The sequence below is a fragment of the Crocodylus siamensis genome, chromosome 2 (genome assembly GCF_052110815.1).
Source record: "Crocodylus siamensis isolate JL-2025a chromosome 2, ASM5211081v1, whole genome shotgun sequence".
NCBI classification, from domain to species: domain Eukaryota; kingdom Metazoa; phylum Chordata; order Crocodylia; family Crocodylidae; genus Crocodylus; species Crocodylus siamensis.
This window is the reverse complement of record NC_143396.1, coordinates 256088607-256114049: the sequence shown is the minus strand read 5'-3', so window position 1 is coordinate 256114049 and position 25443 is coordinate 256088607. Positions and strand designations below refer to the sequence as shown.

Below are 25443 nucleotides of genomic sequence, written 5' to 3'. Positions count from 1 at the left end.
AGGACTGGAAGAGGGCCAACGTCGTTCCCATCTTCAAAAAGGGGAGGAAGGAGGACCTGGGAAACTATAGGCTAGGCTAGTTAGTCTTACCTTGATCCTGGGTAAGCTTTTTGAGAGAATTATCGTGGCACATGTCCACGAGGGGCCAGCAGGGGAGATTATGCTAAGGGGCAACCAACACAGGTTCATTAGAGGCAGGTCCTGTCAGACCAACCTGGTGGCCTTCTATGACCAGGTCACCAAATCCTTAGATGCAGGGGTAGCAGTGGATGTAGTCTTTCTGGACTTTAGGAAGGCCTTTGACACCGTCTCTCACCCCATTCTCATTAAAAAACTAGGGGACTGTGGTGTCGACACCTACACAGTCAAATGGGCCGCCAAATGGCTGGAGGGCTGCACCCAGAGAGTGGTGGTGGATGGGTCATTTTCGACCTGGAGGGATGTGGACAGTGGGGTCCCCCAGGGCTCGGTCCTCAGGCCCGCACTGTTCAACATCTTCATCAGTGACTTGGACAAGGGGATAAAAAGCACCCTGCTCAAATTCGCTGATGACACTAAGATGTGGGGGGATGTGGGCAAGCTAGAAGGGAGGAATAGGCTGCAATCAGACCTACACAGGTTACAGGGGTGGGCAGATGAGAACAGGATGGGTTTCAACACTGACAAGTGCAAGGTGCTGCACCTGGGGAGGAAGAACCAGCACCATACCTACAGGCTGGGGAACTCCCTTCTCGTCAGTGCAGAGGCAGAAAAGGATCTTGGAGTCGTCATTGATGCCAAGATGAACACGGGCCGGCAATGTGGGGATGCAGTCAGGAAGGCCAACCGTACCTTGTCATGCATCCACAGATATGTCTCAAGCAGGTCCAAGGAGGTGATCCTCCCCCTCTATGCGGCACTAGTCAGGCTGCAGCTGGAGTACTGCATCCAGTTCTGGGTGCCTCACTTCAGGAGGGATGTGGACAACATGGAGAGGGTCCAGAGGAGGGCCACTCGCATGGTCAGGGGGCAGCAGGGCAGGCCCTATGAGGGGAGGCTACGGGACCTGAACCTGTTCAGCCTCCACAAGAGAAGGCTGAGGGAGGATCTAGTGACCTGTTACAAACTAGTCGGGGGATCAGCAGGCACTGGGGGAGTCACTGTTTCCCCGAGCACTGCCAGGATTGACCAGGAATAATGGTCACAAGCTGGCAGAGGGTAGATTTAGGCTAGATATCAGGAGGCACTACTTCACTGTCAGGGCGGCTAGGATCTGGAACCAACTTCCAAGCGAAGTGGTACTGGCTCCTACCCAGGAGGTCTGTAAGAGGCGGCTGGATGTACACCTTGCTGGGGTTGTTTGACCCCAGTACTTTTTCCTGCCATGGCAGGGGGTTGGACTTGATGATCTGCTCAGGTCCCTTCCAACCCTACCAACTATGAAACTATGAAGTCTAGAGGACTAGTAACTTTAGAGCTTCATTCCACCCCATTCTGTGGGAAAATCAAACTTCCTGCAGTGCTGAGGAACAACAACAGGACACCACATTCAGGTCAAGTAAGATCCCAGGGGTCAGCAATGATTTTGGACAGACTGCCGAAAACACCCACAAACCCGGCTTGTAAGATGTTGGCGTGCCAGGGTGAACAGCAGGGGAGATGCAAGGGGCCTGCTCCTTGTTGTGGCAATGCAGCCCCCACCCCTTCCCTGCCATCTGCTCTGAGGTGTGCGTGCCAAGCAAAATGCCTTCACGTGCTGCACTCTGGCACCTGTGCTGGCAGTTGCCTACCCGTAGCTGAAACTAAAACCAAAACGGGTGGTGAGGAGAGGGGTTAAAGTATTGGTAAGCTTCTTTGCTATTTACAATTGCTACTGTCATTCTGTAGCTTCTGGACCCATCTGAAAGCACCAGAATACTCAGGGAAAGGATATTCATGTGGCATGTCTGGCCTACCCAAAGGCAGAGAAGACCAGAAACCTCATGTGAAAGCCTGTTCTCTCACAATTCCCACATCTAGGTAGAATCTCAGTTTGGTCCAAACCCCAGAGGCTACTAGTTAAAACACATTACTTTGGGTTCATTTGAAGCAAATTGAGAGCCATTCCCTCCTGAAGTTAGTTAATCTGTCATGGCATTGTGATTAAGTCCTCTGGGAAAGCCTGCTCCATCAATTACTTTACATTCCACTTCACTGAGGCAAAAGACCAAGACTCAGGTCTAATGATGAAAAAGGGGTAATGCCACAGCCAGTGTGAATCCATTTATCTGGGTCAGGATACTTACCAAGAATACTAACCCTACCACAGGACAAGGGTATACTTGTTTAAATGAAGATAGCCAACATCCCTCTCAGTCTTGCCACCAGCTCTCTTAGAACTACCTTCCTTTAGCAGCAGGCAGTGGAGCTCTTGAAGACAAAGATAAAGGGCCTGATTTTTCACAAATGGCAACCTCCCAAAACTCCTATTAGAGTCAACAGGAGCAGGACATGGTCGGTGTCTCTGAAAGTTAGCACCAAAAATAGAAAAAAAAAAAATCTTGACTATTTGATAGCATAGTGCCAGCAATTAAGAAATCACAAAGAACACTTTATACCACAAATGTTTGGGAAACTACAAAAAAGAGGATATTGGATCTGGGGGAGGGGTAGAGTTGGATATGTGTCCTTTAACAACACTTCATAGACTGGACTGAAACAGTTCCTGAGAAATCCCAGTAGGTGTTGAGCAGGATTTCAAACCCACAATCTTCAACACAAAGCACAGACTTCTACTACCTGAGGTAAGGGAACACCTTAGGTTCAGTAGTAGTGGGCTTGTATCTTCAGCATGGACATAACAAACCTCTTGCAAGGGTGCCACATAAGCTTCTTATATAGCACTGTCAATGCAAGTTAATCCTAACTGTCAGAACCTACGTGTATGCCAGTTTAGGATTCTCTCACTTAATCCTGCCAATGCATCTCAATCTCCTTCTTCAGCACCACTCATAAAGCACCCTACATATGTATTTAAACCAAATAATTTTTAGGTTTCCTTGTCTTGCTTCCTAGAAAAGCCAAGAACCAAAGATCAGAATAGCCTCCCAAATCTCCATTTGTACCCCTGGGAAAATCACCAAATGCTTCAGTGGTGGCAGAATCAAAAATAATGAGTTTGACAGAAAGCAGAGAACTGGACATGCCTCTGCACTGGTATGGCTCACAAAACAGCTCTCTCAGACTCTAGGCTGCAAGGGGGATGGGATCCAAGTGCTGTGTTGTTAGCAAAGCCATCCTTCAGGTGAGATATTCTTCCTGTCCAAGGGCGTTACCAATATAGAAGTTAAAATATCCCTTTGCACATTGGGAACATCTTGAAGTCTTGATAAGCATTCCTCTGTTCCAATATAACAACATGTTAAGTTGTATTCTAGCTGCTGCTGAGCAAAGAATAGTACTTGTATTTGCCTATACAATTTTGTGCTGCTGGCTAATAGACTGTTACTTTAGAAAGTGCTTTCAGACACCCCGGGGTAGACATGTTAGGAAAGAAAGTTCTAAACGATGAAAGAAATTGATATTTTTATCACTTTTGTTCTGAATGCTAACGATGACTTGGGAAATGGTTTGGAGTTATATAGCTCCCTCCATGCAAAAGGCTCCCAAGGCACAGACTAACACAACACAGGGAATAAAACTGCAAGTACCTTTGGCTTACATTGCAGAGTGGTGACATATCACCATTCCTTTCTGGCATTGCAAAACATGCAACTGATGATGCTGGAGGCAACAAGAGATATCCTCAGAGCAAGCAGGGCAACTTTGTTTCTTACACACTGGGTGCAGCTACACATGCAGTTAATGCAATGTGATAAAATCTGGAGCAGTTTGTGTTGGAGTATACTGCTCCTGGGTGCAGCATCTACATGTGCACAACACTTTGAGCTGGGGTGGAGAAGCCCCAGGCTAGCAGCAGGTTTGGGAGGGTCAGCTCTAGGCTCTGGGTGCTGGCACTGGGCAGTGGAAGAGCTGGCTAAGGCATGGGTATACCAAAATTGCAGAGCTGTGTGGCTGAACCCCTGAACCTGCTGTCAGCCTGGGGCTGCTCTGCCCCAGCTCAAAGTGCTGCTGTCCTGGTCACCATCTGCATGTGCATTGCAGTAAATAACTCCATTGTAAGTACTTAATTAATTTACTCTACCCTAATACCAGTGCCCATGTAAATGGTGATACTTTATTGCACAGCTAATTAGTCAATTTCATAGTAAAGTGGACGTGATGGCACTAACTGCCATCAATGCTTTGATAATCCTATGGTCCAATGTGGCCTGTAACTGGATGGCAGTTCTCCAAGGTGCTATAGAGTGGCAGTAGCTGCTACACCAGGGGTGGGCAAAATGGTGGATCCGCCCAGTGGCCAGATTCCATTTCCCAGGAGCCCCTGCCCACGTCACTGTGGCTGGTTTCCATGGAGACCCAGAAGCAGTGGAGCAGTGACAGCAAGGGACCAGGGTTTTCATGGAGACCAACACTAACAGGACATGTGGCTGCACAGGTTGCTGCTCTGGGGCCAGGGCTGGGATCTTGCAGTGGTGAGACCATGGTCTGGGGCCAGGGCAGAGCTGCAATCCACTGCCTGCACATACCTGCCTGGGGCATCAGAGCTCTTCTCCAGCTCCAGACCACACTGTCACCACCGCAGAATCCCAGCCTGGAGCAGCTCCCTGCCCACCCTTGTGCCCTGCCAGTGCTGCTGGAGCTAGTCTCCATGGAAACTTTGGCCCCACCCTGTCACAGCTCCACAAGTCCTGGGGTCTCCATGGAAACTGGCCACAATGATGTGGGCAGGGGCTGCTGGGAAATGGAGTCAACCGCGTGTCCAATCCGGTCCACAGGCTGGATTTTGCCCACCCCTGCACTAGATCATCAGTGCTTCTCACTAGCGCCCCCCGCCCCCCCGCAAGTGCCAGCCGGGGAGCGGGGCCACCAGCAAAAGCAGCCATGCCGCTTGGGGAAGCGGCCACGGGAGTTCCGGAGGTGGCGCAGCTGCTATTACGGTGAGTGAAATCTGCTGCGTGATCAGCCACTGGGGGACCCTCCTACATCCGGCATGTGAGATAGACCGCCAGGCCCCATCCCCCCCGGGCCAGTGGGATTGATTGCCAGGGGGACTCCCCCTGGTTGCTGACTGGTATCAGGGGCAGCACGTGCCCCCCTGACTCAAGAGGCACCAGACACCCATGGCTCTGGCTAAAAACCCAGTGGAAGACCTACAACCTACCTCCCTAACATTCCACCCGAAATTGCAGTTCAACACCATTTTCTCCCTCCCTTCTTTGCTGAATTATTAGCCAGTTATTGTGTCCCATTAAACTGGTGCTAGACTAGACTGCTGCACTTCAGTTGCAATGCAAGTGATTCATGCAAATATAATTCATTAGAGCCTTTGCCTAACTCACTGCCCACCTGATAAGATACACCTTGCAAAACTGTAGGGAAAAGAAATGTCCACATATTATTAGAGAGGGGAAACAGATGATGTTATTGAATACTGTATCGAGGTACACAAATTAATGAGATAAAGTTAAGATACAATTCTTCTGAGTGCATTTTATGCCTCTAGAACACTATTTAGGTTTTTTATTGTTATTTTATAGCATTTTTCTTTTCTTTTTTTAAGAAAATAAATTCCAAGTTTTTTCTGGGCATTACCAGAACTTTCTCTATTATCAGAGACAGTGCCATGACAGAAATATCTTCTGGTGCATGTGGTCTGAAAATCCCCTTCATTCAGTGCATAACAACAACAACAATCATAATACTTTGCTTTAGTAATACCTATTAGAGTGCATGTGGTCTTCAGGAATGTAAATCACTACACACTGAATGACACAGGATTTTTTTAATGCTATTTTACTGGCCATGGGTTGGCCAACGTTTTTTCTCCTTTTTGGGCAATATCTGAGCATGGCACAAAGTGGGTTGATATTAAAAAAAGGAGTGTACCTGTCACCTCTGCCCTCTGGTGGACTGCCTGGACTGAACGTTGTTATGATTTCTTGTCTACCACATGTCCCCAGATAAGTCACACACCTTGTTTTGGGGAGGCAGGCCAAAGAAAAAAAATTTACCAGAGTCATAGCTGAGTACTGCTGCATGCAGCAAGGGAGGAGCTGACTCTTCACCATAACTGTTCACCCAAAAGCTACTGCCAATTTGGCAGAAGTTGTGAAAGGATTAAATCTCTAGCTTTTCCTCTGAGCAGCAAGGAGAGTGATGGCTGAAAAGGGAGTAGAGTCCCTGGCAGCCATTCTTGCATCCCCATACCTCTGCTGTGGTCCAGAAATCAGCTTCCTTGCTTAAGACCCCAATTTCTGAATCACTAATGGGTAGGGGGTGCATTATGGTATGAGAGTAGATATGGTGTGCCAACACTAACCTGATTTTTGGCATGAAGTTTTGGTGGCAACCAGTGGCTGCCACTGCTGAACCACTAGACAGTTTGTACACCCGGGCACTTCCTGCAGCTCTGTAGCTCCACAACAGCAACTCTTCCTCCAGCATGCAAACTGCCAAGGGAAGTGGTGCTGGCTCCTACCCTGGGGGTCTTTAAGAGGAGGCTTGATACCTACCTAGCTGGGATCATTTGAGCCCAGTTTTTTCTCCTGCCCAGGCAGGGGGTCGGACTTAAAGATCTACAAGGTCCCTTCCGACGCTACATCTATGATTCTGTGATTCTATGCAGACAAGGAAGTACTAGGTACTGAATGGACTGTGGCAGCAGCTGGAGGTATGATAGTGTTTATTCATGCTTTCAGCTCAGTACTGGGCAGCAGCAGAAGGTTTACTCCACCTGGCAGAGATGGAGTAACTGCCAGCACTACAGGGTTCGGCTGTCACAGAAGGGCTTTGAATGTGCATGTCTTCAAAGTTTTTGCCAGCAGAACTGAAATTGTACTAGCAAAGGTTTATAGTGTGGACTAAAGTATAGGCTCTATACATCTTCTGTTTCACTGATGAGAGTCACCTTCTGCTCAGGGAGGGAAGATCTATGCATTTTGCAATCAGCAGGAGAATTTGATAGCTACTTTCACTGTCCCAACAAAGTTTCCACCATCCATAATGTGCAGCATTGTGACAGATGGTGAGAGCATGGATTTGTTCAAATATTTTAATTGTATAAGCACCTTTTCACTGTAAAGTTCCAGAGATATTATCAGATTTATAGAAACAGAGTGATAAAGAAAATGAGCAATGGCTATTGGCTTTCATATGGAGAGATGTCAATAGAAGCTAATGCCAGTACCAGCCAGAGTTCTTCTGTTCCTTAAATTTTGTAAGTAATGTGTGGAATTATATAAAGTGAGCTTTATTTTACAGTAGGAAAAACAGCTAAGGCACCAGTGGTCTGAAAGATGTCAGCATGCTAACAGGTTCTTAATAGGCAATTAAACCTGAACCCATGCTTATTCTATGCATCTCTTGTGGTAACAGTTAATTAGCATTACAACATCCCCATTTTGTTTCATGCTTGCTGAGGGTTCTCCAGTTCACATTCATGAGAGAACAGAAATGGTAATTCACCCCCTTGAACACTGGAGATAATTAAAAATGCACTAAGTGGTTTGACCCCCCCCACCAAATTCATGATCAGACCTGGGTACAATGAAATCCACTGAGGAGAAAAAAAGCTATTTTGCTATAATGAAGTGCACGCAGCTGGCTGTTTAATATCACACCACTGAGGGAAAAGTGATTGCACTGGGAAAATTACTCTAGGATTTCTCTTTGCCCCCCACCCCCTCCACCTTCCGTGTTCCAAATGAAAATGTGGTCACCGTATTGCATTTTCTGCTGGCTAGAACAATGGGGTAGGGTGATCAAATGAACCTTTGCTGCTGATCAAAGATACCTGCTTCATTCTCAAGGGGACTCCTCATCATATCAAAGGTTTCCTGAGCATCACTACTGTTGTGCCTGCCAATAAGGGAGCAAAAAGCTGTAGGCATATCTTATAGAGGTATGATACCCAAGAAAAGTGAGTGCTCCTGGGGAAAAGGGGGGTTGTTTTTGGTAGAGACACTTTGGTAACAGAACACTGCTAAATTCAACTTTCAACAAAAGAGCAAAGGAAAACCCATGCTTTCCATTTTGGTGAATTGTTTGGTAATAATTATACACATCTCTGAGTGGTATTGGCCTGAATTTCCAGGCCCAAAGGTGGGAAGGCAGAGCTGTTTGGAGCCTAAGGCTCCTAGCAGTACCTATACTGCTGCAGTGTGGCATGCTAATGACTTGTCATTATTTCTCAGGCTGTGATAGTATTCATTTCCTCCTGGATTACATTAAATTGGCATTTGGAGACACTAAAGTCACAAATATGATGGGAACACCTAATCATATCTCTTCATTTTACAGATAATATTTTCATGTTAGAGCACTATTACGCTTTTATTAAAATGACAGGAATGTCCCTAAGAAACAGAGCAGGGGCCCTGATATTACATTGTTTTGATTAGATTCAAGTTAGTATGGTTTCCTATTTGTTTATGATAATGCAGTGGGGGAAACAATTCTTGACATCTCCCTGAGATTCACACAAAATAGACTTGTGTTCTGTGTTGTTACACTGGTGCTTAATAAAATGAGACTTTGATGTTGTGGAAAAGAAAACTTAGCAGGGTGCTAAATAAATAGAATGTGCAGCTGGAAAGGAAGAGCTGGCTTCATATTCTGGCTGCTGTCTACCAGCAGAGAAAGTACTAAAATTAACTAGGCTTCAAGCAACGAACCAGCTTTGAGGCCCCCTTAGAAACAAAGGGTCAAACAGGATCACCTGGACTGTGAGCTGTTTTCTTCCTCTGTGTTCCTGACATTGGAAATGGGTAAGAAAGCAGGATACTTAGTTTCTGAGGCTTCAACACACACATAAAAAAAAGGCCTAACTTGCACACTCTGGTAAGAAGTGAAGGCTACACTATGAAATGTTGTGTGAAAAGCCAGCAGTACTCCTTGCACCAAAGACTACTTCTGTCTCAAGGTCCTACCTCGTATAATAGCAGAATTCACCTACTTACCTATAATCAGGGGCATACCATCAGGGAAAGCAGAAGGGAGATGGACAGGGCCAGGAGCGAGGAAAGAAAAAAATAGCCTGAGCGATTTCTTCCAAAAACTACTAATTCTGAAAAACATCTGGCATTGCCCCTTCCTTGACTACCACACTGAAAATGTACCTTCTGGACTGAGGTGAGGCATGGTCACTGAAAAGGAGATGAGGCAAGTAAGGACTACATCACACTGGAAAGGTAAAGAAGAATTGCATAGTATTGCCCCACAGTTTAGAAACATTTTAAGGACTTTCTTCCCATCTTCCTGAGGATGTTGGCTACTTCAAGAAGCATCAGATAGGAAGAGATGAATCCAAGAACAGTTCCCCTTTTTGAAATCTTGTATTCTTATGTTCAAAATGCAGCACAAAATGTTTTTTAAAAATGGTTTATGCTTGCAAAAGCAAGGGCCATTGATACTTAGGACTCTCTCCCTTAAACCCAGACAACACAATTGTTTTCTTTGTTAGAACTTTGCTGAGAAACCAATGTAGCTTCACAACTGCCAGTCTGAGGACTTTATTCTGATCTTGGTTACTGTGGTTTTATAATCAGATAACTCCATAAGCCAGATCCAGACATGCAAGCACATGTGGTTTGTGGCACTGCAAACCTTTTTGCAGTGCTACAAACTGCACATGTTGCATGTTTAACCATGCATGGCATGGATAATTGGCAGCATGGGCAAAACTTGCCACTGGCATTTCCTAGCAGCAATAAAACCCCTGGAAAAAAGTGACAAAGCATGCTGAAGTGCTATGTGCTGGGATGACTGCAGAGAAAGGGGAGCAGGGAGCCCTGAGCCATGGACCAGCAGGACGATGTGTCCTGCTGCAAACCACATGATCAGGGACATGCACTGCAGCACAAAGTAGTGGCACAAATTTGTGCTGTTTTGATTTGTGTTGCTGCAAATGCACACCCCTGGTCATGTAGACGTGGCCATAGGTTTAATTAAGTTACTCTTTGATTTACAACTGGGTGAAATTAGTGTTGAGCTTTCCAGTATTCAGATTGTCAGTGGAAGGTAGACAAAAGGACAGCTAGTTCTTGTTTTAAGAATGAATAAAGTGGGGAGATATTTTTAAATAAAATAAATACATGAAAGAGAGAACATGTTTCTGTACATGGGCTACAAAATCAATCATCCTATCCAACGTATAGGATATGAGGAGAATGGAGAGGAACAGCATAAATGAAAAAGAAGACAACAAACAGCATTATTAGGGAATGTAAGCAACCCAGTGATGCATAAAGAATGCCCCTCATACAAAAAAAAGGTTTTTCAAGGAAAAGAAAAGAGCAGTATTAACCAAAGGCAAGTGCTTACCTGTCATCGTGTGCTGCAATCCTCTGTAATCTTTTTGGTTACAGGATACCATGCCACATGACACTTACTATTTCATGGGATCTCCCAAGAACAACTCTGTTTACTTTTAAAACCAGAGCCAGGTTCCCCATATTCAAATAGCAATGATGACTGCATGATCTGAGATTCTTCAACTGGTAAGGAGATTTATTCCTTGAATTTACTTAACCTCACCCCCAAATTCCTTCTATCACTTCATCAGCTTCCCCAATGCACACATTTTTTCATGACTCTTAGAAACATATTTTATCCTTACTCCAGGAAGAGGTGCAAACTACTTATGAAGTCTTGATCAATGCACACACCTGGGGGATTCCTTAGACAAGGATATAACTTCTTTGCAACTAAGTACTTATGGCCCCATGAAGATGGCCCCACTGAGCTTTTGCTCTGCTCCTGCCTAGCAAGTTGCACTACTGAGTAGATCAGGGATACACACTATCCTCATCAGTCATTTCACATCTGGTTCCCGTCCAATAATTAGGACAGATAATCTGAGTTACTGCACCAGGTCAGCAACATCACAGGGGCTTTGTTTGGTTTCTGTTTGGTTGGTTTTTAAATATAACCACCAGCAAAGCAGGAGATCATGAAAAATAAATTAGGAAAATCCTTTTTTCCCTCTACAATAAATAAATAAATTAATAAAAATCTTTAGAGGAAGAATATATTTAAAAATGCAAAAGTCTTAACTATTAAAAATGCATGAAAGCAAAATGATTGAGAGACATGCAGATGCTTGTGGGGAAACTTCAACAAAAACATTTGATTTAGAGACAGTTTTCCTGCTCTTCTAATTTTCTGCCTCTTTTTTGCCTTTCATTGCTTGATTTTAATTCTTTTGTATTATTACTAAGGGACATGGATTTGCATGAAAACAGAATTTTTGTTTCCTGCTCCTGTGGCTAATTCCCCACCTGAAGACATAGCCCTTTGTGGCAGAAACTGTAGCAATCGGCTGCTACCAGAAGGATAGCTGGATGAGGACATCAGATGCTACTAGCTGAGAGGGGTGCTCAGGTGACACCTTCATGAGCATTAGGGTAAAAGTGGTTTGATGGACGAAAGACTAAGCAGCAAGGAGGCGGAAAACTACTAGGAAACAAACAATCCTGTTTTATGCAAATCTCCTCAGTAGTGCTGGGTGGCAATTAGCAACCGCAGTTTGCTGGGGCTTGGGGGATTTTTCTCGTGACTTTGCTTTTCATCCCTTGAATACAAAATTAAATCAAACCTAAAAGCAAAAAAAGTAACTTAAACACTGGCTCCATCTTCAGGTCCATTAAACCAATCCTGCACTTCACTGCACAGCACAGAGTGCATAGTCTACAACTCACACCCATCTCTGTGCCACTCATTGCCTCATACCTGTGTACTCGTCCATATTCAATGGACTCTGGAGCAAGCCTATGGATCATAAGAGAGCAGGTAAGCTGTCAGAGAAATGGAATGACCACTGATGAGACTCTTCCCACTCTGGGGTCTGACTGAAGGTGGTTAGGAGCTATTTCAGGTGTAACTAGTTACTTCTGCTTCAGTAGAGAGTGGAGATGACCAGGGAGGGAAGCAAAACTGCCTTCTGCTCAGGTGCGTACCTTCCCCTCCTGCATCCATACAGTTCCTTGTAGTTTGACTGATACTACATATAAAACACTAAAATGTCTGGCTTCCAGCTAGAGTCCCAAATTAAGGCAACTGCCAAGGGCTTGGTTTGCTAAGAGATCCTGTCATTGCTGCTGCTGGCTCTAAGGTTTATTGCTTCACTATTGGCTGCAAGCAGCCTTGTTCATTTGAGAGAACGGAGTTCTCCGTGCTGTAAGAAAGCTAACGAAGTGACCCCACACAACATGTTCCTTCCTCCTCTTAGACACACAAAGATTTAGAAATATTCACCATACCACCTGAGCCACTGAACCCCCTTCCATGGAGCCAAGAATAGAGGGGACAACAGCTCAGCAAGAAGCGTTGTTTTAATGAGATAAGTCTCAAACAAAACCTTGAGTCCAAACTATCCCAGGTTTGGGAGGTTATTTTCATTGTTTGGGGCTTGTATTTAATTTCAACAAGTTCTTATCTTGTGATTTTTTTTAAACAGGGCAGGAGAGGTTTTTTCTGCTGTGCTACAGAGGATTTGAATTAGATGGTGTCTTTAATGTTTATACCTTTTAGAGTTCCTAAGCCTCTTCCTGTCTCATAAGGTACGTCTACACAAGATGCTTACTACACAGTAGTCTAATAACACTGCACAGTACCGTGCCAGTCAAAAACCCTGCTAATAAGCTACTGCCCAGCTTTATCAGGCTATTGCGCAATAACCATGACAAAAAAACAGTAAATGTAGTTACTGAGCATTCAATTAGTATTTCATCAAGGAACTACTAAACTAAACACACAGTAACTACGGCACATTAATGAACATACAGACGTGCCCACAGAAACTGAAAGGGGATCACAGCTTCATTTTCAACCAGTTTTGTCACAGAAAGACAAGGTGTTGAAGCAGCCCACTAGATACCATCTTTATTACAAAGGACTTATTCTCTCCTCCCCACCCCACTACCCCCTTAAAATATCATTGAAGAAATAGCAGATTAAGCAGCCACCACTTTGACTCAAACACAGTTTTTTAATAGCAGTGCCTTTTTTGGTAGTGGAGAAGTGCATACAGTACCTGTTGTTGCCCTTTTGTGTTCTTTATGTGTTTCCCCAAAGACAACAGGTTACTATTGACATACATTTTCAGCTCATCTGGTTCCCCAGATGCTTTTCTGCAAAGCCATGAAACAACAGTTCATCTCCTCCGTGGAGAAACCACATACAAAACATTCACATACCACCACAAAATCTATCTCTCCACCCCCAACCCCAAATCCCGCCCAACTTTTGATTTCAAGTATATTTAAAACGAATAAGAGAGGGAAAAAATAAAAACGAAAAAGAAAACAGCTTATAAAATAGCAAAGGAAATAAAGTTAATTTCTTTTTTTAAATATATATAGAGAACAAAATGAAACTTGAGGGAAAACTTACTGGCGTTACAGTTTATCCTGATACAGTCTAGATGGGGAAAAATAAATGAAAGATGAAATTGCATCCTTCAAGGTAACAGCTGCAGACATCCAAAAACAATCAGTCCACCCTTCCGGGGACAGACACACGCAAAGAGATGTGGCCATTTTATATTTATATACAGTCTGTACAAGGCTAGGAGTGGGTGTATATGCACAGTATATTCTGTAGAAATACCAGCTACATATAAATATATATATATATATATATATACACAAACACACACACATATATATATATACACACATATGTATAAAGAAATATACCGATATACATATATATCCACGTCGACACAGAAAAGTTTTCTTTTTAAGGGAACCTATGCATCTAAGATTATCTACTGCTTCAGACCATGAACTGATGTTAATTAAAAGAAAAAAAATTGACAATTAAGGCACAGAAAAAATCTCCCTAAAAATGCAAGTCATACTCCAGTGTCATCTCTGTTTTTTAAACCTTCTGCAATTTCTTTAAGAAGCTTGAAGTTTAAAGGCAACCTTTACACTTGGTTTCTTTTGAATTAATTTGTATTGTTATTGCATAAGTACACCATCTGTCCAACACAGTATACCTGAAAAATCAGTCTAGCAAGGTTTGTTGGTGCAATATTTAACTCTTTCCACCTCTCTCAAGGACAGACCCCCTCTTCATTCCCCCTGTTAGGCCAGAATGCTTTGAAAAAAAATGTGCATAGGCACACTGCCACTGTCCATTCAGGTGAGGAAAGGGTTAATGTACTGCCCACTTGTGTCCTATCATAAAATGGCCACTTGCAAACTGCTAACCGCACGAACGCCCAGCCCAGATTTCAGCTAGAGTTTGGAGCTGGGAGGTATTTTTGACTGGTTGATGGGTGGGTGGTTTTTGTTTCAAAGGTCTCCAGCCCAGCCAGCTCCTCAGAGTCCAGTCTCATCCTGCTGCCTGAATGTTAGTACTGAATGAGACTTGTAACAGTCAGGCAGAAGATGAAACGAGCAGTGAAGTGGCAGGTCTGGGAATCTTTGACAGCCCTACCTGCTTCGTTCAGGGGCTCCAGACAGGAATGGGGAAGGGGAGCACAGAGAGAAAGAAAGAAAGGAAAAAAAACAAAAAGAACCAGAATAATATTTGTTTTAACCAATAAGTAGTAACCAAAGAGACTGCACATAGAAAATATCTGACCATGCAGCGGCCTGATGGAGAGCTTCTGACCACCAGCTCCTCCATTTTAACCTACTGTAAATTTTAGGGGCTCAGTGTTGACTCAGGGTGAGGCCCTTAGCAGGTTCTTGCATATAAAGGTCTTGCTCTGATTCTTGGGAGTATGAACTCTCCCTCTGGTGGTGTCCAAGCTGAACTTAAGTTAGCACATCATGCTGGCAACAGGCATTTTTGACCATGGAGATCTTCTCGCATGAGAGATCCAAGCTGGGACCAAAGCTTCTGAGTTCTGGACACCACGTAGGTCAGCCTCTGTCAGGTAACTAAATCCTTGCCCAGTAGAGCTGGCAGTCTTTAACACAGAGTTATGGCCCAACAGTAACAGATATACAGACAGTGACAGAGGAGAGAAATTGGAAAGGACAAAGAAGTGGAGAGGGCTAATTTTGCTGCATATCCAGGCCAAATAATTTTTATTGCAAAGGGTGCAATAAGGACAATCCTTTCAACAACTGAAATTAAAGATAATTTTTAAAAACAGAAAAAAATGGGGAGGAAGAATAAGATTCTAAATAAAGAGTCTCAGTGATCAGGGACATACCAATCAGGAGCAACAAAGCCAGAGAGAGTCTGTTCCTAAGCAGAATTTCTCTTAAGAAAATCTGGGTTTGGTTTTGTGCGATTAGGTTTGTCATGTGTCGTCAACCGCAACAGAAAAGTGGGAGCAAACAGCCCTGGAGCAATTGGTACGATCACCATGCAGTGGTGGCTATATCCCTTGCAGGGGTTGAAGTAGGGTGAGGGCAGCTTTCCGTAATATACAGGAGGGAAACCAACTGTCTTTTTCTGTCTGACCAGAGCAGAAGAGACAGAGAGAGAGGGAAGAAGCAAGCAAATATGAGAGAGAGAAAGAAACCAAGAAAAAGTAGTATTGCTGGATCAATAGGGTTTTTTTAAGGACAAAGTATTAAGCAATCTATGGAGACACATAGAAGTGTTCTGACTTCACTTGTCATATTTGGAATCTAAACTCTCTGACCGATATGTTATTGATCTGCATAGAGAAGCTTTGCTTCTTTATACAGAGCTATTGAATATTTCTGTGGGAACTGCTATATCAGGTGGGGAAACCAGTGCTTTAGAACTGAAACAAATGTGATCACTGATTACTAGATTGGCTGGTAAATGTTTGCTTAAAAGTACAAAGAGAAACCACGCCATTTAATGAGTTGCCAAAGGAGCTTCAAAACTGTTCCTACAGCACTAGATTGCTAGTCTCTGAGAACCTAAGAACAAAATGGGTGCATCTACATGTGCATTTAAGTGTGACTAAATTTAATGTGCATTAAGCTAATGCACATTAAGCAATTTTTGGCAGGTGTCTACACATGCAGAGACTTGGCACCAAAGTTAGCAGCCCTGCCATGCAGCCCTGCAGCCCTGCCATGGGCCCATAGTGGCTGGGCAGACCCAGCACTAAAGTTAGTGCCAGGTCATGCCTATATGTGTGTTAATGCGCTTTAACTAATCACGCCTAAATTTGATATCTGGATTTGTATCAAATTTAGGTGCAGTTAGCCAAATATCACCATTTTTAATGGCAGGCAAGGTTCTTTGGGTAGATGTGATATCTTTTATTAGACCAACTGAGTAGACTAACTGACCAAAAGTACTCATTTGGTCTAATAAAAGATATGACTTCTACTCAAAGAACCTTGCCTGCCTATGTCCTTAGACCAACACAGCTACAATAAAAAAACACCGTTTTTAATGCACATTAAGGGCACGCATATGTAGATGCACACCCATAATGTGCATTAAATTAAGCTAATGCACATTAATGCATCTCATGTAGACACACCCAATGTGTCCCTGCCTCATCTTCTCTCTCCAGAATGTAAACCAGTGACAGGCTACCTTTTGGTATCAACAGCAGCCCTAATGAAAGTTTCCAAAGCAAGCTTTTGCATAGGAGGGATTCCCACTCTTCTTCAGGTATAGCAAAATATTAACTGAATCTCTCAGATATATAAAAAAACTTGAAGTACTTTACTTCCTTCCCAAGAGCCCCAGTTTTGACCCACAGCTAAAAAAAAGAGTTAATCTATCACATGGGAAACTCTTGTGTCCTTCTTACACCAGTTTTAAGAAGGTGCAAAACAACTCCTCTCTTTTAAGCCAGAAAAATATTACAGCGTGCAAAGATGCTTTTCCTGGCAGTGGGGTGGAGGGCATGTGTTTAAAAGCTGTAGATTATATGCCAGGACTATGTAACCAAAGAAACCACAGCAAGGAAACTTAGTAGTAATAAAGAAAATTGTCTGGGATTCCCCCAGCATTTTTACTGGTGCAATAAGGCTTTTGGTAATCCTTGCCTAAGGTATACTGTAATTGAGTTTTACTAATGGGATTTGCTTTATTTCAGTCTGGCTGACTTCCTAACTTAAAAGGGGTTTTCTGTTCCTCTGGATTTTGAAGGTGTACATGACCAGAACAGCTGTTGATCTAGTCAGCTGCTAAGTTCAATCAGTGAGTGAGATGTCTGGAGGGTAAAGACAAAGCCAGAAAGCAATGTGTTCATAAATGGGGATCTGGAAGAGCCAGCCTGGTGTTTTTATCTCATTACTGTTCTTTTAGTAAATCAGAAGCTTCACAACAAGTGTTCAACAGAGTCTCTCAGCCCTGGAATTTCATGAGAATGTCACTTTTACTCGGGTCTAAAGGTTCTCCTGCTCAGATTGTTAATAGCTTTGGTATGATGGACTAGCATTAAAGGAACTATCAGCATGAGATTTAAGAGAAGGGCAAATGTGTAGAGGCAGAGAGGACAGGAGATATGAAACTTGAGTTGGTATAGAAACAAAGGATTGTAAATGATGGACTCTGAAAGCCAAAATGGACCTTTTGCACTGTAGGGGCTGAATTTATTCTTTATATCTTCCCCCTGATGTCTCCCATTGATGAGGTCCTGTTTGCCTATTGGAAAACTTGGTTGCGTGTGTTGCTCCCCTCCTTTGACACACTTACTGCTTGAGGTAGCCCCATTTTCAGTTATGTGAGGCTGTGAGAATCATACTTGCTTGTGTGTCCTTGTGTTTGTCTCTTTGTGAGATGTGGATCAGCCTTTCTGTGAACAGGAAATACTAAGAATCCCCACGTTTGCAGCCTGGGGTGAGAGTGTGTGATGGATTACCCGGAAGAACATTTGGAAATGCAAACTTCACACCTTAGGCCCTTCCTGAGAATGGATGGTGTGAGCAAATATAGGGGCTCACAGTCCTTTCTTACCATAAATAATCACTCCTACATCTGGAATGATGAGAGAGCCAAAAAAAGGGCATCTCAGAACAGAAACAGTCACCCACTTTACATGTATTGCTAAGATATGAGAGGTAGTTCACCCAGCATTGTTAAAGGCATAGGGCTGTTCTTCCGAATCAGTGACAGGAGGCATCCTATGCATATGGGTTGATGGAGAATGGATCTCCATGTCTTTCAATAAGGTACAGATCTGACTGTAAAAGAACATTTGTGAATGGGAAGGATGAGATACAAAGACAGATTTATGGAAGCCTAGTTACTGCTGCACGGAAGGAGCATCTATACAAGATGTTTACTGTGCAGCTGACTAATTAACTGCACAGTAAATGTCTTGGCATCTACGTGTGCCCATTAGGGTGCACAAAACTAATAAACTCTGCAGCAGGGTAGTACTTGGAAAATACAAGTACTACCCTGCTGCAGTTTTTTCATGCACAGCAGCGCACATGTAGACGATGCCCTGGCTGGCTGGGGCACAGGGTGCTTCAGTGCAGGACTAGCTGGCAGGAAGCTCTTGTACTGAAGCACCCTCATGCCTCAACCAGTCCCTTCACAGCATGTGGAGCCCAGTCAGAGAAGCCCTAGGTTGGAAGGCTGACCTTCTGGGTCCCCTGCCAGCCTGGACTGCTCCAACTGGGCTCCATGTGCTGCTCACGAATAAATTCCAGAGCAATATGCTCCAGAGGTCTTTGGTCCCGGGTGCACGTTCAAATGGTGGGACCAAAAAGCTCTGGAGCAATAATCCCTAGAGTTTATTCATGCACATTACTGCATGTGTAGAAATACCCACAGGGTGTCAACTCCTCTAGGAAAACTGAAAATAAATTAAAAACACAGTGATTGTGAGGTGTGGTGTGTACACTGATCATGAAAAAGAAAGTCTATTGCTAGTGTCAAAGAAAGTAAGGATTGTGGGATGCTAAGACCAGGTGTGTCTGCCTGGGCAGGGTGCTGTAGTGTGGCATATGTAGGCTGAGTGAAATGGATCCAAAAAGGTTCCTGTGCAGCTAAACGGATGCAAAATGGGATGTTGTGCATCAGTGTGTGTGAAAGAGTAAGTGTTGCCTATGTGATTAGTTTGAGTTTGTTTTGTGAAATGCTATATAAAAGCATTCACAAATGTGTGTGTGTGTGTGTGTGCGCGCGTGCACGCATGCGCACGATACAAAATGAGCTGTATGATTAACTGTTTCTTCTGGGAAGTGAGGAAGGAAGTATATGACCTCACTGATGTTGAATGACTCTGAACTCATGGCCACTGAGTCAAATACCTCCCAGGGGCAAGACAGAAATAGCTGTCTTAGAAAGCTAAAGGCGTCATTGCCACCCAGGGGAACAAAGCTCAGACAGAGGGAGGTACGATAGGCTGGGCTCTCCTGTAGGAGTCTGAGTCAGATGAGCTGGCTATATGCTGTAGTGGAGGCAGGAATTATGTTCCAGTCACCAGCACTGACAGTGATTTTAGAAGAAGAGGGAATAGGAGCTCAAAGTTCTTATACACAGACAAGTGGCAGATTTGGCAAGGGCTGGGCATTGGATAAAGGTGGTGTGCTTCTGATTGGTCATTTCTCTCTCTTTCTGCCTCTCAGCACTGGACTTGCAGAGGTGATTCCAAAGCTTGTTTTGGAACACAATTCTTTCTCTCTCCTTTCCCTACCTTCACTCTACCCCCATCCTCTTTAAACATCTTCTAGTTCCCTCTACCTCCCCCCAACACACACACACACACACACACACCATTTCTTTCTCAACTGAACTGTGAGATCTGTCACATTTGGGCTTCTAATCTTCACACAACAAACATCCAATATGCTGTGAAATGTGCTGTTGACATACAGAAGACACTGCCCCGGGCACCTGTCTGGGTTATATCTGAAACAACTCCTTATGCCCTTTAAAGAAACAGAATTAACAGCCAAGGCTCTTCCCCTTGCCCACACGCCCACCCAAGCCTGACTTGGAGTAAATGCTCCTGGTTTAGTTTTTGACAATGAGTGCTGGGGAAGTGAGTGGGATATGCCAGCCCCTGTAGGCTGCTCTGTACACTCTGTTCTCAGGGCTGTTTGCTGTGCGGGCCGCAGGCTTCAGGCCTTTGAAGGGTTGAATACCATCTTTTGATTTACCATGGCCGATGGGGTGTGAGGAAGCTTTACAACTCAAATACATAGAAAAAGAAACAAAAAAGCACAGAAAAGACCTTAAAAGCCACACAAACCATAGTCAAAACCAAATGGAATAGAACAAGAGAGAAGGACAGTTCTTAGTAATAGCTTTAAGTATCTTAAAGGAAAAAGAAAAAGAAAAACACAACTACATTAGACACCACTCAAAGCAGTCCTTGCTTATACATATCCATTATCAGATGCTTTGGGGATTCTGATGTATGACTGGCCAGATCTTAGCTTAGGCTTAATTAGTTTAAGTTGAAAATGATGTCTACCTAGTCACTTAAAGGGGATTTTGACTGAGTTAAACAGTAAGATCTTGCATTTCACTTATGACCTCTTAGATGTGACCTGTCTCCTCAAAGAACAAGCTAACAAACTTGGAATTGATGGCTTGGCTCTTTGGCCTGCAAAGATCATTTTCTCTAGTTAAGTGTCTAAAACTGGACCTATCTCTGTCACAATGCATTGGTAAAGAGATGAGCCAAAAAGCAAGGAAGTCCTGATTCAAGGTCTTAGGAGACATCTGGCACTTTTGTAAATCTTGGGAATTCAGATAATGGGGGTAACTGGGTCCTGGGTTCCAAGCAACTGACATTAAGTTTCAGCAAAACCCATCTGTCAGAGGAGAAGCAGAACTAAGAAGGATAAAAGGGGATCAGGATGACAGTCAGTGCAGAGTTAAGAGTAAAACCCAGGTAGCCCAAGCCCCCTGCTTTGACCACTTAAAATATCTTTTCCCTATTAATATATGATGCAGTCTCACAGCATTTTAGCACATAGCAAAGCCTGAAGCAGTTTGTTATATGAAAAGCAAATTGTTAGAAACAATTTCTAAAAAGGAGATTGTGAAAAGGAGTGAAATTGGTGAGGTGTTAGATCACTACCAGAGACAGCATTGGATTGGAAGATAAAGCACACTCACAGATGCACTTTAGCTTTGTGAAGGATTCCTTTTCCTCATGTTAGACTGCAGAAGAGTATTTCTTTGAAACTCTTCCCCAAAGAGGACATTTTCAGCCTATGAAATTCTCTGGTCCTCTTACATCTTCTGCTGTAGCATACTATAATAGTGGCAGTTTTTCTTCAATTGAGAAGGCATTTTGATGGCTGAAGAAGATATCTTTCCTCAAGGATCAGTCACTTGGTGCTGCCTCTTTTTCTGTGCTAGGTGGACACACTGAGTACAGCAGGTAAATTCCAGACAACAGGACCTGGGTAACTGCGCTATTCTTCCAACTAAGGCAAAGCTCAAGTACCTTGCAGGTCCTCCTGGAATAGAGCTTGTTTTCATCTTTCATTTTAAAGACGAACACACGTTTTTATAAATCATCCCATTTTCAGCCTCTTACCCCAGTTGTAATCAAGAAGTTTGATTTTGCCTTCCAAACCCAAAGATGATGAAAAGCAATTCTGTTTGAGACAAATTAATGCAACTCCTGGGTCAGTTAGATGGATTCACTACAAGGCAATATATTACCCTCTCTTCCCTATTGGCTTCCAAGAATGGAACTAGAAGATGAGGAGAAGCAGTCCAAAGAAGCACTATTAAACCTAAGGCTTTTTTAGCTCTGATGCAGGATCCTTTAAATGATGTCATCCATGTCTATCTGTGACAGGAATCAATGCTCAGGTCACACTGATATGTAGATTGGTGTGTAATTGCCATTGTACAGTATAAACATCAAAGCAAGGCTCAGGTTGAGTGTCCTACTGAAAGTTCATAATATTTGGAAGCTGTCACAATGGGGCTTGGAATTTAGAATGAAAACCCCAAATCATCACAGAGCATGCATGCATGCCTGTGGAGGGGCTTGGCATTTCTAGTTAGTTGTATGGCTCTATTTCTTGCTCAGATTCTCCTCCCCAGTATATTGCTGCAACTGCATGAAGTCAACAGGTTGCACTTGTATAAGTGATAAACATGTTTAATTTCTGGCACTTACAATTTTCAACTCCCCAAAATAGAGGAAAAGATGTCATTTCCTTATGGCCCCACTCGTGTTCTCTCCCTACATGCTGCTCTGGCCCATCAACACAGATGCCCTACACCACTAAGAGAAGAAGGAGAAGGGAGTCATATCCTCAGCTCAAGAATTTCTAGACAATTATAACCATTTGGGAGATTTTCACTGTTCTACAGATCCTTGTTTCTCAACTAAGCTTAAAAAGAAAGCCTTTGTTCTGAAGGAGACATATATTGTCAGATTTGTTGCCGAGCAGGTTTCATCTGGGAATGCATAACTTTGAGAAGGCAGGAAACAAGCTGTCGGAGGATTTCCCCTTTACCTTTACAACTGATGTCTCAGCTGGAAAAAGAAGCCCAACATACCAAAACTTTCAAAGTAATAGCCTAATGGCTACAACCTACAGTAAAATTACTTAATTTTGGGGGCCATTACTGTCAAATGCTATTGCGTTCTTAAGGGCTTAGGAGTCATAGCTCCTGTTTCCCTTCCACACCTTTCTTTGGCATCTGTCCCACATCTTGCTTTGAATGTTTTGAGTGGTGACAAAGAGGCTGGATTAATGAGAGTGATTGATCAAAAGATGGACCAAGCATGTCTTACACAAAGCTAATCAATTCCAGACCAATAAAGGAAACTTAAAAACATAAAGACTTAAAATCACCACTATCCATAACCAAGAATTGACATCAAATCTCCATGCAGCAACAGCTGGAGAGAATTCCTCTCCACAGAGTGTATCATTACAAAGGTCTTAGCAGCTACTTTGGAAATCAATTCAATCAGATCAAACCAACAGAAATAAAGAAAACAGAGAAAAAAACACTAATTACAAGCCCAAATTAAAAGTGAAGGGGGGAGTTTTTATACGATACCTAAATTGACCATGAGTTTGACACGTCCTCCATCCAGCTCCAGGCGCAGGGTATCAGCAGAGTCTCGTGAGGTGGTGGCAACTAAAAGTCCATAGGCGCGCTGCGACATGAAGCGGAAGGACACGTCCTCTGCTTCTGTGTGCATGACCATGGGCATGATGATCTTCATGTACATGCTCCCGTCATAGCTTAGGATGGAAGCCTCTGCAGACAGCAAAAGAAACAATAGCAGACAATGAAGCCTTCTATGGCACTCTTACTCCTAAAGGACCCCTCAATATTTTACAGAGTCCTTATACAGAAGTCGTGTCACCTGCCACCAAAATGCAGCCACTCTGGGGAGTACATTAAGGATGACTGCTTAAACATACCCAGTAACCCTATAAAACAGACATAAAAAGGAAACAGAAGATATTGTATTCACCTGAAATTACAATTTAACAACACAAAATGCAATTACTCAAGACTACAGTTTCTCAGGACACACAGATTAGCACTGTCTCACCGTGCTCACTAAGTGGCACAGCCTCTATTTTACATCTATTTTGAGAGCTGGCACCTTCTTCAGCTGCCCAGCTTACCCTAGCACTATCCTGAGTATTAGTTTAGACAGAGCATATTGAATCAGCAGCACCTCTCCTCTAGCATATGGATTTTTATTTGGTGATCATATAGCCTGTATTCAAGGTTGTCACTTATTGGGTGGAGTATTTGATCCCATAAATAGCATGTTTCCATTCAGTACACTTGCAAGGGAGCATAGACTGTGATAGCATTGTATATTTTCATAGTTATACCGTGATGTCATGTAAAATGAACTGTGTCCAGTAATTTTCCGACAGCTTTCCTTGATGTCTTTGAAATGTACAGTAGGTGCTCACTCTGCCATCCACAAACAGGATAGGCTTGGCATTAAAAAGAATCACACAACCTGAGATTGTATTGCTTTAGCAACCATCACAACAAAACATCCATTCACAAACTGTGCACAAGTTGGCACATCACCTTTTCACTCAGGGATGACAGGTAATGGCTGCTTCGACCCTGCAGAAGCACCATCACACAAAAGACAAAATATTCTAAAACAGTGCCCTTGGTACAATCAACACTACAGAGAGCTACCAGTCCCTCTAAATACTAGCTAGCTGGGTGTCAGGAAGAAAGATGTCAGTGATCTAAAGCTCATCATCAGGAACTTCAAAAGGACAAGGGACATGCACGCAACAAAACAAGCCCTGCACTTGTTTTACTGCTTCTGAGTAAACGGGTTTTTGTAAAGCCCATTGTTCTTAGAAATTCAGTGCCCCTTGTTTATGCTGATATTCCTCTGGGACCCTGTGACAAGCTCCAGACCTACTTATCGTAGCGCCGGTATCCACTTTGCCAATCTGCAAGTGAGCCAGTTGGTTCCATGCAGCCAGAAGGAGCTCCGCCAGTTGGTCGTTCTGGGCTTAAAGGAAGCCCAGAAGCGCAGCCAGGGGCAGAGAGGTGGAAGCACCAGCAGCAGAGCCGGACACTCTCCCCATGGCCGGAAAGGACCCAGGGCATCCGTACAAGGCCACCATGCCTAGAGAAGCAGTGCATACCTGTCTCGCCACTGGAGCACCCAGGAAAGGCCCGGATGCATACCACAGAGCCAGCAGGCAACCGGTAGCTCTCCCCAGGGCTAAAGTCCCTGGAAAAAGCTTGGAAGCCCGGACTGCCCAGGCAACACTAGGGACTCCAGCAGGCACCAGCTTGATTGCCGCAGTTGGTGAGCCAAGAAGCACAGATCCGATACCACTTCTTGGCACCTGCAATAACTTCTGCAGGAACACGCAGGTCAGCTGGGGCTGAGAGAGGGCAGCCCATAGGGCACTTCCAGAGACTACCAAGGGAAGAACCTGGCATAGGACCCCCCTGGCACTACACATGTCCCTCAAGCGTTCGCAGACCCAGAGTGCTCTGGCAGGGGGCTGGTAGAACTGTGAGTATTGTTCAGGTGTGGAGGGACACACCTTGCAGCATTGTAGGACTTGGCCAGGTGGAACCCAGACCAGAAACCATGCCCAACAAAGGGCACCAATGACTTAAAAATCTGTGGAAGAAGGGGGCACCAGGCACCAACATACCCCACATGCTGAAGAAAAAGTGGTCAGCGCGGGGGCATTGTTGCCCTGCCCCCTGAGCAGAAAGTGGTGGGGTATAGGAGAGGAGGAGCCCCACAGAAGACATGCCAGCAGAGTTGCCCTGGGTTCTACGGGAACCACTGAACACCACCTCTGGAAGTAAAACCCAGCATAACAGTAAGTCATGGCAGATGATTAGACCCAGGTGCGACATAGCCCAGGAGGCGGGGCATGCTCACTGCCCAGCGCTGTGGTCATGCGCCTATCAAAGACTTGCAAAAATCCTAAATAAGAAAAGAAGTGTTTGGAACAGTTCACTGAAGTATAACTAGGGGTAATAGGGTGAAACTAACCAAAG

General features: G+C 44.0%; 1 protein-coding gene across 3 annotated transcripts in view; it reads right to left on the bottom strand.

The window, feature by feature from the left end:
- The window catches only part of NRXN3 (neurexin 3), a 1344032-nt gene that overhangs the window by 866150 nt on the left and 452439 nt on the right, over positions 1-25443 (bottom strand). For all 3 annotated transcript variants that reach the window (XM_090033813.1, XM_090033814.1, XM_090033810.1), the window contains 2 exons: positions 22978-23181; positions 13471-13497 (listed from right to left, as the gene is read on the bottom strand). In XM_090033813.1, the coding sequence (XP_089889939.1) occupies positions 13471-13497; positions 22978-23181 (231 nt within the window). The remainder of the gene's footprint in view (positions 1-13470; positions 13498-22977; positions 23182-25443) is intronic.